The sequence below is a fragment of the Austrofundulus limnaeus genome, unplaced genomic scaffold (genome assembly GCF_001266775.1).
Source record: "Austrofundulus limnaeus strain Quisiro unplaced genomic scaffold, Austrofundulus_limnaeus-1.0 Scaffold23, whole genome shotgun sequence".
In the NCBI taxonomy this organism is placed as follows: domain Eukaryota; kingdom Metazoa; phylum Chordata; class Actinopteri; order Cyprinodontiformes; family Rivulidae; genus Austrofundulus; species Austrofundulus limnaeus.
This window is the reverse complement of record NW_013952425.1, coordinates 1,709,666-1,721,699: the sequence shown is the minus strand read 5'-3', so window position 1 is coordinate 1,721,699 and position 12,034 is coordinate 1,709,666. Positions and strand designations below refer to the sequence as shown.

Here is a 12,034-nt window from a genome sequence, read left to right as displayed (position 1 = left end):
ATTGCCCCTTTAAAGATGCACATGACAGGAAAAAAGACAAAAAGGAAAGCCAAAAAGGATGCAATTAGTGAGATGGAGGATGACTTGTGGTGATGACCCCTGAAGAAAGAATAACTGAAAGGAGGCGGCRTAACAGGTCACTTTGAAATTTTAAAACTGAAATAAATGGCATTGGACCTCTGGAATTTAGTGCAAATTTACAATTTTATCAATGAACAACCTTAACTAAAGAAAAAAATGGAGTGTAAGTTGGGGAAAAAAGAAGGTAGAGCTCATGTGTTTGCTGCCCATCCAGGCTCAAATAATAATCCATCTGTTATGGTTTAGGTTCAAAAAGAGGACCAAAATAAAATCCACAGGAGACAATGTTGGTGGTAAACAAAAGGTCATCTTATGTAACACTAAAAAAAACACTGCAGAAATCAGAAATGCAATCCAGTTTTAGACAACTTCTGAAAGGACTGAAGATGTCGACAATGAAAATGCATATAAACAGTCTACTGGAACCCTTTTTAAAGTTATATACATACTGCAATGGTAACAGTTACTGTATATCAGATAACATGAGTTATATAAAATGTATGCATAGGTTGACATAAGATGTCTTTAAATCCATCCAGAGGTTCATGACATTTTTTACGGTGTGGGGTAAAACAGGTCCTTTTCACTTTTGGTGAAGGAAAATGAAAGATTACTTGAGATTTTTTCACAGCACTGAACAAACCCCCCCTTTTTTAAACGTTGACAGTGGAAATAACTGAATTGTATCACCTTGTTACCCAAAATATCCACTTAGCTTACAGAAGATCAGCTAAAATAGTCGAGTCATGCATGTTGAAAGTTTTCAGTTTGAAAATTTCCATAAAGGCGTGTTTGTGTACAAGCAATCGTCAACGTGAGCCACGATCCACGAATAACTCCTCGGTCTCGGCACTCCGTGGTTGATTGCCCGTACGGTTTCAGTGAGGGTTGCATTGGTTCACAGCTCATAATTGCCTTCCCCTTTCACAGGCACCACCTCGGCAAAAATGACAACCTCGTTTATTGTACGCAGGAAAACACAAGCCAAAACACTAACGCTGCTTTGCACGCCTGAGCAAATCCCCACAGGTGTCACCTAATTATATCACACACTTTTAACTTAAGCTGATGTGTAAACACTGAAGCAGCTTCGTCTTTGCCTCTTGGCCCATCCAACGATCGCTGTCGCTTTGATTGATGAGAGCTACATCAATGCCGCTTTCTCTTTTCGCCGCTCTCGTACCTCCACAGACGTTCACTGTATGCTTCAAGAAAGATAACACTTGTTCTGTTATTAATGGAAATGTTGTTCTGGGGGTGAGGGGGTGGGGGGCTGTTTGGCAAGTGTGTACAGTTTCTGCGTGGAACCAGAAAAGGCAATAATAATAAAACTCCAGCAGTTATTATATTCCTAAAGATTTGTCTGCAAGACGTACGCTCCCGTGGTGTTTGATTTGGTTTTGATCTCAATTTTCTGYTCTGTTTACTTTATAGTTTAAAGGCTGTTGAAGGGGAATAATAAACACATCCCTGCCTATTCTCCACACAAGAAAACAGTTTAGGTTTGTTTGCATGTAAAATATGGATTTTCACTTGCTGGTTTCTGTAATTGTTGTATTTTAATGCACCATCTGTTCCAGACAAGACTGATTTATTGACTTGCACTTTTTTATGTTCTCTCTGGTCACTCMGWTTRGACTAAATASCACTCAMCAGCCACTTTATTAGATACATCTGTTCAATTACTTGTTAACWCAARTAACTAATCAACCAATCATATGGTAGGAACTCTGTTCTTTAAGGCATCTAGCTGTGATGAAGGAAACTAACATTGTACAATAASAGATTAGACAAATGTCACCTGGTCTGRTGARTCTCGATTCACTGAATTAAACAAAATTACCTGAAGGACTGAAAGCAGTTAGAAACTTTGCTGTATAYGRTAYTAGTTGTGGAGTACCACAAGGATCAGTCCTTGGACTGATACTTTTTCTTATGTATAATAATAATATTATGATTTTTGAATTGCTCAAGTGCATCTTGTTTGCAGATGACACAACCTTATTTTATTCAGAAGATAACGTTAGAGGTGGTTAGAAATGAATTTACAAAAATTTCAAAATTGTTTGATTTCAACAGACTGTTATGGAATAATTATGTATATMTGTTCTACCTTGWCACTSTCCAGTAATCAWATCTCATGATAACTAGTTTCAGCTGTGTTAATCTAACAGCCTTAGACTTAAAGACTCCAGCAAATGCATGACCTCTCTTATTTTGATAAGGTGTTTCCGGGCTGACAGCTCTGTCATTGGTTAGATGGGTTCACGGTTGTCAAACTGTGATTGGTTGTAAGCATGTCACAGAATGTTATATTATTGGCTGTTCTGCACTAACGCGGCAGCCACAATTTGACAGACTTCTCTGATTGACTTCTGCTCTGTTGTTGCTCAAATTAAATCATTTGACGACCATACATGCAGACTTTCTGTGCATTTATTCCAACGTGTTTCTGCATTCTTGGAAAATCGTGCCACCACACAGACCATCCTTAAATACCGTTTAAACAGAGTTGYTACAGTAAAAAAAAGCGCTGATGCACAATTACATGTTGAGGGAGTTGAGGTACAAAGAACAAAAGAAATTAAGTTTTTATGTGTTCTTTATTGATGAACATTTGTCATGGAAATCTTATATAAATTATATAAAAGTTAAAATATCCTAAACTATTGCTGCTTCAAATACGATGAAGGACTTATTAAACAAAAAAGGTATGTAAATTGTGTATAACTCACTGATTGTTCCATATCGGACGTATTGCATGGAAGTACGGGGTGGTGTAGTGCCTGTACAACATATATAAATTGAATCTTCCTTTCACAGAACAGAGATCTCACAAACCCAATATTAATGCAGTTAAACTTAATGAAAGCGAGTACAATATTTAACATTTTATGTACAAAGTGTGTAAAAATATTTTACCAAATGATATTCAAAACAGATACATAAAAAGTGAAGCCAAATATAACATGAAGTGAAATAAGAATAAAAAAAATAAATTCAGAATGGCGATGATGGAAAGATTCATTTCAATTAAAGGTGTCAGTTTACGTATTTGTCTTGATAGTGAGATAAAACAATTTAAATCTCTGTCTGCATTTAAAATAAATTTGAAAACCATTATTATGGTATTGAATAAGCTGATGGTTTATTATGTACTCTTTGTGTATTTTTGTGTATTTGGAACGTGGCTGTAATAGACTGAGTTGAATAGCTAATATTTATGGGAATAGGGTGCAGATATACTTTTATACTTTCTTTGGACCGTTTTAAGTCCGTTTTTATTTTATTTATTTATTTATTTATTTATTTATTTATTTATTTATTTATTTGGTGGGGGGTTATGAACTGCTTATTTGTTAAGTGAATTAAATGAGTAAAAAGTACAATGAAAATAAAATTTACATCAATTAATGAATCAAAAACATACTTTAAAATTTTTAATCACAGTAACATGATCACGGGCAACATAGTTATACATTTTTGTCATTTTTAAAAATTAATCTAAGAGCTGTTTTTTTAATATTATTTTTTTAATAATCCATTGATGTCATTTGTCCTCCCCTGAGCTGTCACAAAATGCCAAGATTAACAATGACTTGCAACATCTGTACATTTCKAAGTATTTTTCTTTAAATCTTTGAAAAGGTGGTTTAAAAGAACTATTCAAGGCCAATTTGAACAGTTTTCTGTGCAGTTTCTGTGCGAATGGAGCAGCTTATTGAAATACTATTTTTTTTCCTTGTTCACTATGGGAACAGAAGGCATTAAAAATCTTTTTGTACAAGAACTGTAACTTCCTGAACTTTTTGACAAATCTGAGTTCATAAATATGCAAGCAGGAGATGAAGAACAAGACAAAATAATAACACACTGACTGACCTACATGAGGATAAAACAAGTGTTACTGAGTCATCATTTAAATCTCAGTTTCATGTTAGTTTATCCAGAGCATGGATGCATTGTGAAGACACTGATTAGTATCCCATAATAATACAACTTCACATGATCAAATATTATTTCATTGTTAATCACCTTTTTATTTAAGCTATTTTTTTCTTAAAAAAAGAACTTGAATTGCGACTTGAATTATTGCCGAGCAAGGAGCAGCAGTAATCTACCGAAWGTAAATAAATGTGCATTTTTGTTTGTTAGTTTTTCCACCACGGCACCATTAATCACAGAACAAATTGAGTAAGCGGTGAGTTACGATTCCTTTCACGGAGCTGAAATAATATCCTGCAGTGATGATTGCAGCTAAAGGTGGGTTTGTGCGTTTCCCCGGTGATGTATGGCTGAATTTTTTTCTGTCTGCAGATAAAAGCAAAGCTCAGAGAAACAGACCAGTCGAAGTAATTAGAGTGCAGAAATATTGTGTTTACGGCTGCAGAGAACTACTTTTTTGTTCTTTTTTTTAGAATACAACTGTTTTAAGTTCTTTGTCTTTTATATATATATATAAGAAACTTTAATAAAAATGTCATAGTAGATAGAGACTAGGACAGTTAAGACCAGCAGATGGTGGTGTCCTCACTCATTTGTTCCATTTCTTCCGTACATGATTTAGCCTCTTTTTCAAACACTCTGTCCCTCTCTGGTTTTCATTGGYTCATGTACAAAATAAAAATATGTACTTAAATGATTATTTTCTTCTAAATTTTTACAGTTTTACTTTTAAACACAAAGACGAACTGTAGTCCTAATTTGTTTTTGTCTTTTGAATCAAACAGAACTGTAACTTTAGTTGTCGTTTCGTCTGATTTTAAAGGAAATGTGAACATTAATATATTTACTGTTGTAGATGGCTCTTTGGATGACCAAACCRTAATGGTTGTTACCTCAGTCTGTTTGTCCTTTTTTGCAAAGAAATCTGATATCCAGTGGATTTAAGGGAACTTTCATCTACAACTGACTAACTTTTGGAGTCAGCTCAGTTTAAGATGACTCCTGCAGGATACTAAACTTTGTCAACATGAAAATAATCAGAACAGTCAATTTTACAAATACTGAGCTAAAATTTGGTGTTTTAGAAGGAAAGAGTCGTCCCCAACAGACTCTGGTTGTTACATATCACATCTTGTGATGGTGCATGCGACTGTGCATCAATGTAGTCTCAAGCTTTGACCTAAATGACTAGACACAAAATACAGCTTATGGTTGGGGGAACCCCACCCCACAAAATCCCACAAACATTGATTTTTTTAAATATTTTTTTCTCACTTTCATTTATGGTAAATGACTTGAACGAATAGAATAGAATAGAAACAGCCTTTATTGTCCCTCAGAGGGGAAATTCATGTGTAATAACAGCAGCAGATACATCAGTTCACAAAGCAATGTATTGCTATACAACAACAGCAATAGTAATAAATAATAATAATAATAATAATAATTTTAAAATAAATAATAAATAATAATAATAAAAATAATATATTGTGCAGAAAAATGTTAAAACAGTCACGTCAGACTCGTAATCCAAGGATGTGTGTGCAGTATATAGTGCCTTATTAAGACCATATGGACCCCAAGTCACTTTACATTTCACACATTCACACACTGATAGTGGTTATCTACAGCCACAGCTGCCCTATAGGGCACATTTCAGTAATTATTACATTTTTTAGCGTAGAAATTTTGCATATTTTAAACACTGTATTATTTTCCCACTGAAAAACTTAACGAAAAAACTGAACAAAATAAATCAAACTTCTCTTAAGCTCTTTTAAATAATATTTCAATATTGCTTTATAAAATAATTATTGAAAAAAATTAGATTTTATAATAAATTAAAACAATTCTATTTTTTCATTTTGCATTTTTTTTTCTTATCTTCCCTCCAGCTTTCTGAGGCCCCCTGGGAAAACACTAGTCAAATTAAATTAAGTTTATTTTCAAAATACCTTACTAATGAAGTAGTTTTGGCACGCTCACGTGTTCCTTCAGCTCATTAACAAAACTCTACAGCAAACAGCATTTCAATCCACAGACACATGGGATGTTTCAGAGCTGTTTTCACATTACATGTAAATCTGAACTTCTTCAGAGAGCAGTTGTGCAGCTCCCCTCCGCCTCTCCGCTGCCCTCCCTCCGTCAGACCCACCCTCCCTCTCATCTTCCCTCCCTTTACTTCTCACAGAGGCAGTGTGTTTGTCTGAAGGAGCGAGTGAATGCCACAAACTGTCAGAGAGCTGGATTCTCCACAGCTGTGAAGAAGTACAAAAAGGAAGGAGTTGAGTTTTTTGCGTGGACCATCACCCCCCTTTTCTTTAAAGTTTTTCTTTTTAAGTTTTTTAATGCTGTTAAGTGCATGAAAAGCCTGAGGTCAGTTTTTTGCTTTTCAAACCTCCATCCTGACCCAGTCTGGATTTAGGAAGTGGACGAACAGCAGGTGGGTGCTGGAGGTCCCCCAGCCAGTGCTCGTGGGCCGGCATAGCGCTGGAGTGGGTGCAGGGGAACTGGAGTGCCGGTGGGGGTGGGAGCGTAGGTCCTGCTCCCGGTCCTGAAGGCGAGGAGGCCGGCTCGGGCTCCGGGTTCGGGTCAGGGTATGGTGGTGGCGGCGGTGTGGAATGGACCGAGGGGGGAGCGATGCTGAGCGCCATCTGGGAGACGGAGGGTCTGCAGACTGTGGGCATCGTGGTGCTGGTGTTCGCTTCCATCAAACTCCTTCACATCCTGGGACTCATCAGCTTCTCAGAGGGTAAGAGACGGGGAAATGTGGAGCGGGGACGGCGAAATGTCAGGAGGAAGGAGACAAATGATGCTGTTGTTATCAGTTTCTGTGAAATCCCCCCAGGCTTCAGTGCCTTTGACTCAAATTGGTCCTAAAAAGTCTCAAATTGGAGACGACTGCAAGTTGGAGAAAAGTGTCAGTTTCTTGTGAAGTGGTGATGAGACATGGACAGTTTTCAGTGGTTTCTAAAAGATTGCAACACTTAAGGGTATTTTCTTGATTTTCATACCTAAGAAAGGGTGATTCTTTTTCTCGTTACTCTAATGAGAAAAAATGAAAAATGCTGAAAAATGAAGTCGAAAGTAATGTTTTTGTACACATCTGTGTCCAGTCCGAAAATAAATTAAAAAGAAATCACTGGATAGATTTTAAGGAAACTTCCAGATATTAATAAGATAAGATAAGATAAAACTTCATTGATCCCACCGTGAGGAAATTTGCACATTACTGCAGCTTAATACAGGAGAGGGTGAGAAGAAAAAAGAAAAATAAATAAAAGAAAACAAAAAAAAAAACCTCAATATACACAAGTTATATATAGTAATGTACATATACCAATGCACATGTACACATATACATGAACACATATGCATATACATTTATATACATATATACATCATATAGTACAGTACAAAAATGAATGTATATGCAGGTGCATATTAGTGATGGCAGTGTGGGTGAATTGTCCAAGTGACATAACATCATGATGTGTTCTACAGTCTAACTGCAGTTGGAATGAATGACCTATGGAAGCGCTCCGTCCTGCAGCGAGGATGTTTAAGTCTCTGACTGAAGGAGCTGCTCAGCCCCCCCCCCACCCCCGTAGTTTCATGCAGAGGGTGGTGGGGGTTGTCCATGATGGCTGTCAGCTTTGCCAACATCCTCCTCTCACCCACCACTACCACAGGCTCCAGAGGACATCCCAGCACAGAGCTTGACCTCCGTACCAGTTTGCCCATCCTGTTCCTGTCCCTTTCAGTACATCCAGCCCCCCAGCAGACCACTCCATAGAAAAGGGCAGATGCTACCACCGTGTCGTAGAATGTCTTTAACAGAGTCCTGCAGACACCGAAGGACCTCAGTCTCCTCAGCAGGTGGAGTCGACTCTGGCCCTTCTTATACAAGACGTCTGTGTTTGTAGTCYAGTCCAGCTAGTTGTTGAGGTGAACACCCAGGTACTTGTAAGAGTCCACTGTCTCAATGTCTGTCCCCTGGATGTTCACCGGTGCTGTAGGGGGTGGCTTCCTCCTGAGGTCTATGACCATCTCCTTCATCTTGCTGGCATTGATTTGGAGAGTGTTGGTCTCACACCAGCCAACAAAGTCACTGATGACCCCCCTGTATTCCTCATCATTCCYGTCTGATACGTATCCAATGATGGCCGTATCATCCGAGAACTTCTGAAGGTGGCAGTGGTCCGAGTTGTACCTAAAGTCTGACGTGTACAGACTGAACAGAAAGGGTGAGAGGACCGTGCTCTGTGGTGCCCCCATGCTGCAGACTACCACATMAGACACACAGTCGCGGAGCCTCACATACTGTGGTCTGTTGGTGAGGTAGTCGATGGTCCATGCTGTCAGCTGCCTGTCCACTCCGGCTCACTCCGGGAAAACAATAATCATTAGTTCTACGTCTATAAATGATCCATGATGGGAGCCAACCAGATTCAAAATGGCTGCTGCAGCTACCTGATTGTAAAAAACACAAAAATATTTCTAACTATTAGTTTTAGAGATATTGTGTTTAAAATTTGGTGTAGTAGAGAGTCAATCACAACCCATTACTCTAAATCTTCATTGCACAAGATATTTGTTTAAAACGTCAACATTCACTTCTATTTGACTGTTAGCAAAATATTTCATTAACCAATGAATAGATTTTCAGAAAGTAATCAGTGAAAAAAAACTTTTTCTCTTCTTTGTTTACTTTTCCGTCTATGTCCGTTATAACGAATTAATCCTGAAAGAATTTATAATAAAGTTTCAATATATATCAAGTGGAGCATCATGGTGAAATGCCATTTTGCTGCACTTGTGAAAGTAAACTGTTTGGCTTCATTTGGACACTCAGACATCAATTCTGAGTTTCACATTGCAGGACAGGACAATTTATAAAAAAAAGAAAGTAATCAGTGGATGAACATTTATAGTATTTTTTTTTTCTTTTTAAGGAAGCACAACCTCTGCTGGTTGCTGCATGACCTGATCACCTGTTTCCCTCATGTTTTTGTCATGTGTGTGTCTTCTTGAATGGGTGTTCTTAAATGTAATTTCATTGTGCTCTGTACAATGAYAATAAAGGCATCATCAATCAATCAAATTGGCTTTTAGAGTCGATCCAGTTCTAGATGAGCACCAGTTCACCAACCAAAACAAAATTCTTTCCTCAACATTAGATGATTAGTTATTTGAAAACTTTGGTATGAAAGCTGGTGGGTGGTTAAATACTCCATCAAAGAATGGTTGGCCTCATCCCAAATTTTCACTTTTTTTAGGTTTTGTGCAAAACTAATTGAAGTTTGGAACTAATTTGTTAATGCACATCCATTTTCTTCCCCTTCACATAGAGAGAAGCCTGGCAGCTCTACATATTAATGTGTCCCTGTATTGTAAACTATTCAGGTGAAACACTGCAGCTCTCTGATTTCACCCTGAATTTAAAGCCAGCTCTCCTATCAGACGGCTGCTGCATGAACACATTTTATCATCTAATCAGAATAATCAATCCAAAGTAAACAGAAGTGATGCTGCGTGACCTCTTCCGTGACCTCGGAGACTTGTTCAGCTGAAGTGCCACTTCAATAACAACAAGGGAGCGGTGCGATCATCCGACGAAACGGCGAACCTCCCGCTGCACGCAACGGTTTACACGCTTCGTTAGGCAGCCGCAGCGTGCGTTCCCTCCTCACTCCGCTGCGCCAAACACAGCCGATGGAACGTCTTTTTGTTGTGGTTGTTGTTGTTGTTGCTCCCACGGTGAGACGGTGCAGAACGAGCCCACCTCTCTGCCTCTGTAGATCCGTGTCTCCACACGTGTCTCAGGGTCTGATTATTTACAGAAAATCAGAATTTATAACTTGATCGGCACACGCAGGCGGTGCAGGTATTGATGTTTGCACGTGTTTCCATTTATGTCAGCAGGGAGAAAAAGTGATGGGGAGGGGGCGTGAAATGGAAAGAGGCATTAGAGGTGGGACTGAAAATGAGGCTGAAATGAGTTTTCATCCATAAAAAAAAAATGAAATGAGTTTTCAAGGCAAGGCTTATATGTCTAAACAAGACGTATCTCAGGTCGTTTTGAACATGTAACATGAGCACTTATTTGRGTTTTTAAATACCTTACCTTGCATAGTTTAAACAAAAGCCAAAACTTCTGAAATAAGACCATTAGGAGTTTCTGAAAAAGGCAGACATCCATTTTAACGTTGGTCTTGTTTGGACTAGCCGTTAGCTTGTTAAACTTGACTGAAATAAATAGTTTCTCTAAAGTAGGGCTGCAAAATATTGAAAAAAACTGACATGTTTTTTTTCTAATACTTTGATATGCGGTGGTGGGCACTAGTCCCCAAAAGCACAAATCCGCTAATTGCGGACCTAAATTTCTCTTTTGCACTTTAGGGGTTTTACTAATTTCATAAAATGATGTGCAGATTTGCGCTTTCTAAATTTAGAATCAAGTAGCGCTAATTGCAAATTATGTTTCACAATCAAATGTCAATTTCATCTTAAGCAAAGCTAAAAAGCCGTCTAGTGTCACCATTTTCTGTAGCCAATTAATTCGTCACAACTTCATCATGACTTTCTTGAACAATGAAGGGGAAAGCCGCCTTTACTCACAGTGACACACCACCGTGAACAAACAGCAACCCCTCAGTCTGCATAGTGTTCACAGAGCTTCATACTCTGACTTCTGACCCTTCTCCGTGACGGTTTTCATTCCCACAATTCTTTGCGAGGGAGGAAGCAAAGAATTTCTTCACTGGGTGACAATCTAACTGCAGGTCTGATCTGCAGAACCACACTCAGCTGTGCATATTGTCCTACCTCCTCTCTGAGGAACACCGCGGCAATAAATATTAAATAAATAAATAATAGTAAAGAAAGAAACACGGAACAGATTAAATTCACGCTCTTATTTTGAAGAGAACAAAGTTCCTGTTCTGTGTCCTGTAGCCTACCCAGAATGCATTGCTTCCATTTTAGAACAAACTGTTTAAAATTATTAATATATCTGCATGTTTTCTTACTGAAGCTCTGCCAAAAAATAAGAAAATGACCAAGAAATAGCATAACTTGAAATGCACAGCTAATTTTTGTTTTACATCCATGATTGAAAAGTCTGTTTCTACGAATCACCTCAGCATTTGGYGACAATATACTTCAATCTGTTAAAAAAGTGATTTTACCACTAGATCGTAGTAAAGCATTGACTTTTCTCTTACCTGAATGTTTTCTGATAAATGGAGATTTGTTGCACTTTACATTAGCTTCCACTAAATTTTATTGAGCATGTGTGCTTTTGATCTTGCAGACCTGAATAAATTGACTAGTGCTTTAAAAATTGCAGAACTAAAATTTAAATTAGCACCGCCCACCACTGTTGATATGAAAAAAAGCATGAATTTTCATCAGATAACTTGAGTAAAACTTTAAGTTCTGCTGCCATGTTGTTGATTCCCTCTTTTTTGTGCGTATTAAAAGTATGTTGTCTATTTTACGGAGCCCGCAAGGGGAAATGGGGATTTTTTTCTTTTGCTTTCCCACGCAATACTATTGCGTTACCTCGCAAAATTTGTTGCGTTACCTCACAAATGTTTGCATTCCCTCACAAAATTGTTTTGCGTTCCCATGCAAAGGTTTGTTTTGTACATGAACTGAATTAAATCAGACTTTTATTTTGAAATATCCGGTTACCAAAACAAGATGTCGCTACAAGTTCGTGAAATTGACATTGACGTTGCATGGCTGCACCGTGTTAAAATATCGGCATAAAAAAAGTTTAAATACTTCCATGCGTGGTTGTGTGAAATATTCATTCTGAGGCTGAATTAAAGCAGTAGGCTAACTCGCTAATGGAACATGTGAGTTTGTTAAAGAGTAACTTACCCCAAAATTAACTTTTTTTTAACTGATAAACTGTCTAGAATGTGTCTAAAATGTTATATAGTACTGTTTCTGTGCTAATTTTGATGTTTTTGTGCATATTTGTTCAAATCTGTAACAT

At 37.8% G+C, this 12,034-nt stretch overlaps 1 protein-coding gene across 6 annotated transcripts in view; it reads left to right on the top strand.

Annotated features, from left to right (window-relative positions):
- The window catches only part of kcnip4a (potassium voltage-gated channel interacting protein 4a), a 154,754-nt gene that overhangs the window by 108,908 nt on the left and 33,812 nt on the right, over positions 1-12,034 (top strand). Inside the window, exon 1 of one of the 6 annotated variants that reach the window (XM_014004360.1) lies at positions 6,246-6,778. The exons of the other annotated variants lie outside the window; for them this stretch is intronic. Within the exon in view, the coding sequence (XP_013859814.1) occupies positions 6,667-6,778 (112 nt within the window). The 5' untranslated portion in view covers positions 6,246-6,666. Of the gene's footprint in view, positions 1-6,245; positions 6,779-12,034 lie in introns of those variants that run through there. 6 annotated transcript variants of the gene reach the window in all.